General features: G+C 45.7%; 1 protein-coding gene across 1 annotated transcript; it reads right to left on the reverse strand.

The window, feature by feature from the left end:
• Window positions 1-4485: 4485 nt before the first annotated feature.
• On the reverse strand, window positions 4486-5712 carry LOC133060467 (exosome complex component RRP46-like). Its single transcript, XM_061147944.1, has 2 exons — window positions 5565-5712; window positions 4486-5393 (listed from the first exon to the last, which is right to left on the reverse strand). Exons 1-2 carry the CDS (start codon window positions 5710-5712, stop codon window positions 4834-4836), a joined length of 708 nt encoding a protein of 235 aa, XP_061003927.1. The 3' UTR covers window positions 4486-4833.
• Between the last annotated feature and the right edge of the window lie 1235 nt (window positions 5713-6947).

Raw genomic sequence — 6947 nt, forward strand, 5'->3', positions numbered from 1 at the left:
TCTGCTCTTGATTAAACTTCTGGAATTGTCTTATTCAGGGATTTAAGAGGATGAGAACATTGGCCACATCATGGATAGAACTAAATTGGATTTGGATTAGCCAAGACTAATGGTAGGGTGGGTCAAATTTATTATTGTGTGGGGTCAGGTTTTAGAAATTCATGAAAGGGGAGAGTCCCTTTAGGGGAAATTTATTTAAGACTGTATCAATTTGTGTGCTTTCCGTGGACAAACTATCTTTCATGTATACTGTGTTAGACTCTTAAAAAGTTTTTTCTCTACAATTAAGATTATGTCTTCTAAAAGATGAGAGGAAAATCTCCCACTGGAAATGGCTTTCAATCTACTTGCAAAGTCCCTGAGGGCCAAGCCACTTCTAAATTTCTCTTTATGTCTAATTATACCTAGGACAGTTTGAGTTGGAATTCAATGTATTTTAATGCAATTGAATCAAACCGGATTACATAATTGAAGAATTTGGTTCTTGTTGCTACTGTTTTGAGATGGCCTTTATAAAGGCAAACTAGGCTTGCATGCTGGCTCTAAGCCCTTCTGTCTTTCCTTATCACCTTCATCCTGGGGATATAGTCTCTTGAGCAAAGAAAACAACTGATTAGACTTTAAAACTCCCTCTGATAACCCAGAGCTGCCTAAGCTTAGCTTCCCACAGACTTAATTCACAGTCTTTGCATTTTATTCATCTATGCATGCATGCGAGCTAAGTTGCTTTAGTTGTGCTGACTCTGTGCAACCCTATAGACTGTTGCCTATGAGGCTCCTCTGTCCATAGGATTCTCCAGGCGAGAGGACTGGAGTGGGTTGCCATGCCCTCTTCCAGGGGATTTTCCCAATCCAGGAATCAAACCCATGTCTCTTTTTTCTCCTGCATTGGCAGGTGGGTTCTTTACCACTAGTGCCACCTGGGAAGCCCTTATTCATCTATAAAGGGCTTTTAATTTAGAGAGGAATGTATCTGAATTGAGGTGCATCAGAGCCTTTGGTAGCCATAGAGAGTTGTAAAAGCCCCCCAGGTGATTCCCCACTATCTCTTCCACCGACAACCCCTGAAACACAGACCAGTTGGAAACAACTGCCCCAAAATAACATCCTTATTTTAAGTCTGAAAGTTGACTTCTGTCTCAAAACCCCTGCCACTATGTGACTGGGAACAGTGAGATCATCTTTACTTTTATTGAGGAAACATCACTATCCAAAGTTCTTGTGGTTGTTTAGTAGCTAAGCCATGTCTGATTCTTTTGCAACCTCATGGACTGTAGCCTACCAAGCTCCTTTGTCCGTGGGATTTCTTGGGCAAGAATACTGGAATGGGTTGCCATTTCCTCCTCCAGGTGAATCTTCCTGATTCAAGGATCAAACCCACATCTCCTGCATTGGCAGGTGGGTTCTTTACCACTGAGCCAAGAGGGAAGCCTATCCAAAGTCCTTACTGTGCCTAAAACACTTGGTATAAAAAACACTTCTGAGGATGGGATGAAAGACAGTCCAATGGAGGATGTAATACATGATGTTACAGATTAGAATTTATGTTGCTTTGTCTGTTAAACTGAGACATATTTCAGGAATGTTTGAGACAATAGGATGGAGAAATGTGCCTGGTGTAGAACATAGGGGAAGCCAAGAGTTGGATTTTAAAAGTATGATCCAGAGAGTGCTCTTGGCTACCCATTTCCTTCCCTCATCATTAAATCACAGTCTCCCTTTCACCAGGACTGTCGTGGAATCCCAGAAATGCCGACTGGGGCAGTGTCCTGGGGAAAGCAGCTCTTGACGAACCACCTTCCCTCCTCCTCTGGCAGAGTGTTCACCTCCATGACTAATCTGACATAGTGAAAACTTAGACTGTTCTCTATATCTGCATCTCTATTCCTGCCCTGCAAACAGGTTCATCTGTATCAGTTTTCTAGATTCCACAGATAGGCATTAATACACATTTCTTTTTCTCTTTCTGACTTACTTCACTCTGTATGATAGTCTGTAGGTCCATCCATGTCTCTACAAATGACCCAATTTCATTCCTTTTGATGACTGTGTAATATTCCATTGTGTATACATACCACATCTTAGAGAACAGACTTATTCTCTAAGAGCAAGAACAGACACAGCAGGGGAAGGAGAGGGTGGGATGAGTTAAGAGAGTAGCACTGACATATATACAGTACCACGTGTAAAACAGATACTAGTGGGAAGCCGCTTATAGCAGAGGGAGCTCAGCTCAGCGCTCCGTGTGGACCTAGATGGGTGGGATGGGGGGGTGGGAGGGAGGTCCAAGAGAGAGGGCATATATGTATACACAGCTGGTTCATTTCGTTGTACAGCAGAAACTAACATAATACTATAGAGGAACTATACCTGAATTTTTTAGAAAGATAGAAAGAAAAAATAATAATAAATTAGGCTGGGTATGCTTTCTTCTAGGAAGGCTCTCAGGTTAGGAGAGCAAAGCAGATCAGAGAGGCCACAGGGAAAGAAAACATCTGTTGGTTGCTCAGTGGGGATGCAAACTTAAGAGAGAAAGATGACAAAGGCCAGGGGGTTTTGTCTCCAAGCAGGAAAGCAGACAGGAAGTCAGAAATCAACGCAGAACCAACAAGGAGCCCAAGGCTGGTGTTCATATGCTCTAGCGCCCCTAAATATGGCTGACCCACGGTCAATCCATACAACATACACAATGAGCTCCCTGCTCATGTCCTCAAGAAGCATATGCCCAAGCTGTGGGTGATGGAATAGGGACACAACTTCAACAGAGGTGAGGAGGCTGAAAGCCTGACTTGATCATGGTGAGCACACTCCATCAAAGCCAGAGAATTCAAGTTGAGAGCATAGTTTTGATCTAGAGAGAAAGGATAGCACTCAAACTTATTACAAGAAGAATGTTCAACACATTCTTACAGGAGTGAGGTGGGAGAAGAAGAGAAAACACACACACACATGTCAACTTGGGGCAAGAGATGAAATTAGGGAATCAAACAAGAAAGGACAAAGGTTCAAGATGGAAGAGAAGCCTGACAATGATAATACTAGCTGCTCATGTTTATGTAGTATTCACTGTGCATTCAGGTCTCACAAACAGGATTGGCAAACTTTTCCTGGAAAGAACGAGGTAGTCTTATGGCCCATATGGTCTCCATCACAGCTACTCAGCTCTGCCCAAGAAAGCAGCCATAGACAATAGATAAAGGAATTGGCAGAGCCGTATTTGCTCCCGGGCCTTAGTTCTTTACCTGATGCAGAGAGATGGTGGTATGATTATCCCCATTGTAGACGTGAAGACTGAGGCTCAGAAGGATTGAAGGAGAGTGAGTGGTCTGGTTCTCCCTTGGCTGGAACAACCACGGAGCTTGAGTTCACCTGGAAGTGACGTGTGGAATGCCAGGTACGCTAGGCACCATGGCGCTGGGCTTAGGTGCCTGGCAAGAACCTGGCATTCTTCAGGTAGTCCTCACATTAGGACTGAAAAAAACCCAACCGCAAACCCAAACTGTACCATTCAACAGTCACCACAAATGTGATGATTCAAAGGCATGTTGGGGAGGAAGATATGGGATATAAAGGAACAAAGCCTGTGTAATCCTTGGTTGCATTCTTTGGGGGCGTGTGTGTGTGCTTAGTCACTTCAGTCATGTCCGACTGTTTGTGACCCCATGGACTGTAGCCCAACGAGGCTCCTCTGCCCATGAGATTCTCCAGGCAAAGATACTGGAGTGGGTTGCCATTTCCTCCTCCAATGGATCTTCCCAAGCCTGGGATCGAACCCAAGTCTCTGATGTCTCCTGCATTGGCAGGCAGGTTCTTTACCCTCAGCGCCATCTGGAAAGGCCACAGCCTCTCAATTCTTTCCCCCTCCTAGTGCTGCTGCTGATACAGAATCACCCAGGGGAGATGTGACTGGCTGGTGTTGGGAAAGCGTGATATCTTCGGAGCCAGACAGCCCTGTCTTCAGGCTCCTGCTCTCCTACCAGTGGGTGTACCATCTTGGGCAGTGGACAGATGGGCCCCTGCCTTTTAAGAGCTTGAAATCTAGAACAGAAGGTATGTAACAGATTTCACATTATCACGGCTCTTCCTGAAGTGGTTTCGCTATTGTATCTTTAAGACTAACATATTGGAGTATATGTTTGCCATTGAAGTCTCGTGTTTGGCACTCCTCGAAGGTTAGGATTTTCTGCTGCATCACTTAGGGTATTTACAACACTGAGGCTGATAAAAATAAATACCACTATGACAGTAATGGGGGTCTGTATTTTAATTGCCAAAGGGCTGCAAAACTTCACTAACAGAAAAAGAAGACGTGAAAGAAAGCAGAGTCATGACGTGACATACATTTCTGTTTCAGTGGAAACCCTAAAATCACAAAGATGTCACCCTCTTTAGCAATTTTTTTGAAGCCGTGGGAATTCACAGCCAAGGTCTGAGATCCAGACAGGCTGCTTCTTTTTTTTTTTTTTTTTTTTTTTTTAATTTTTTTGTATTGTTTTATTTTTTAAATAGCATCCACCATCCAACACACACTACCGTTATTTGTCTATCACCTCACCGTTCCTCGAACCTGGGCCTCGTTCACTGCTGAGGCCTTAGCACCCAGCAGGCTTTGCACACTCTTAACTGCAGTCTCGGCTTCATGGGGCTGTTAGAAGGAGTAGCTTCATTCAGTGAATGCACTACCCTACCAGTGTCTTCCTGGAGTGGGGTGGGGTCTGTGCCCGTCCCCCATGCCCAGGGGGCTGGCTATAGCCACTCTCTTCTCGCCAGGGCTGGCCTGCTGGCTTCTTTGACGCTGGAGGTGGCGGGAGGGGCGGCCTGCCCTGGCTTGCCTCAGCTCTTGGAGTAACGCCTCTGCAGCGATTCCCGGTAGAAGCGGAAGACGTGTGTGGAGGCAGTCTGGGCCGCAGCCAGGCACTGCTGGAGCTCGGCATCGGAGTAGAGCCCCTTGGTGGTGGACATCAGCAGCTTCCGTTCCACGCTGTCAAGAGCAAAGGTCAGGACTGCCCGGGCCTCCTTTTCCTGTTTAGCAGTAGGGTCTAGCATGAGGGTCCCATCAGAGTCCAGAGCACAAGTGACCCCACAGAAGAGGGCCCGCATGGGCACACCGGCGTCCACCAGGGCCATGCAGGCAGCATTCAGGCAACAGGCCAGGAGAGAGCCAGCATCGCTAATGACCTGCAGCACCACAGTTATGGAGGTTCGGGGGTGCAGCGCTCCCAGTACCACCGCTTCGCATGTGTTTCTGATCAGCCGCTCCCGGCTCTTCTCCGCTACGCCAGGCAGACCAGTCTTCGGCCTCAGGATCACTTCCAGCGTGGCCTTGTTGAAGATCTCTTTGCTAACCTTCACCTCGGCTGGCCCGTACACGCCGGCCAGGACGGAGGTATCCCTGCAGTGGCTTCTCGTCTTGTGCAGCACAGGCTCTAGGGTGTGTGGGTTCAAGTAGTTGTGGTGCAAGGCCTGTGGAATCTTGCTGGACCAGGGGTCGAACACGTGTCCCCTGCACTGGGAGCTCAGAATCTTAACCAGGGAAGTCCCAGAGTGACTCTTGGCTGCACCACCTTGCAGAAAAGAGGCAGAGCCATCAGGCCGGGATAACAAGTTCTGTTCGCAGGCAAAGTGCCGGAGGCTACAGCCGGGGCCCCGAGGGCCGTGCTCTGTCCCAGAATCAGCCCGGATCTTGGATTCAGTCTGCATTGCCACCTCCATCGCCCAGACAGGCTGCTTCTTACCTTCTTATATTTTCCTCTTCAGGACAAAACAGGACGTCACTTGCAAATGAAGACAGTACCAGAAAGCCTGCTAATTTTCCTGGGAGCTCTGCTCTGCGTGAGGGAAAGGCTAGCACTTAAGACTGACCCTGGGTGAGCAAGGAGACCCATGCTCCAGGCTACACCAGACGGAAGGGCTTCACTCAAGAACAAAAGGAGCCTGAAGCTCATTAGGTGTCTTTTAATTAGACTTTTCTTTTTTGTTTGTTTGTTTTATTTATTTATTTTTCTGACCCGAGCCTTCAGTGCTGCTTCTGTCACCCTGAGAGGGCGATGGTTGGTATGTACTCAACTCTAAGCTGTGGCTTCCACTTGTGTTATTTGTCATGTCAACCTCGTGTGGTCCAATACAGAGACTACTAGCCACCTGTGGGTTATTTAGATTTAAATCCGTCATAATTAATTGAAATGAAAATTTCATTTCCTCAGTGACACTAGCTGCATTTCAAATGTTCATTAGCCGCATGTGGTGAGGGGGCTAGCATGTTGGACAGTGCAGATACAGAACATTTCTATCACTGCCAACAATCTTCTTGGATGGTACTGTCCCTGAAGAATAATAGCCATAGAGCAAGTATTGTCCAAGGACCTATCTTGATGAAGCTGATGCAAATGCACTCATGTCCTCGTTGCATTTTCCACTGTGCAGTGGCTGGCTTGGTTTAAAATTTACATGTAAACAATGTAGAAAGTGCAAAAAAAAAAAAAAAAAAAAGAGAGTGAGAGAGAGAGGAAGAAAATATGTCAAAATATCAAGCATGATTATTTTGAGGGGTTGGAATATGGGCTATTATTTTGTTTGTGGCTATCTGTAGTGAACTGTGAAGCTAGAGGTTTTGTTTTGTTTTTTATTTTAAATCTGCCCTTCCCATAGCGTATGACATAGGGAGAGTTCCTGGAACCAACCATGCCTGAAGCTATCCACTCCAGTTTAATTTCCTCCAACTGAGCCAGTTCAGCTGATTTGAGCTGGGTTTTTGTTACTACCAAACAATGACTAATTTTGAGCTTTTATGAATTTTTATCACTTATAAAATGTGTATATATTTCTCTTAAAAGTGGAGGAAAAAAGACTTTTGAAAAGTATGATAGACGATATTCTATTCAGTTTTTCTTGCTTGTGTTGATATTTTAATCCTTACGAAGCAGTTTATCCAAATAAACTAGAAATGA

Source organism: Dama dama, chromosome 8 (genome assembly GCF_033118175.1).
Source record: "Dama dama isolate Ldn47 chromosome 8, ASM3311817v1, whole genome shotgun sequence".
In the NCBI taxonomy this organism is placed as follows: Eukaryota; Metazoa; Chordata; class Mammalia; order Artiodactyla; family Cervidae; genus Dama; species Dama dama.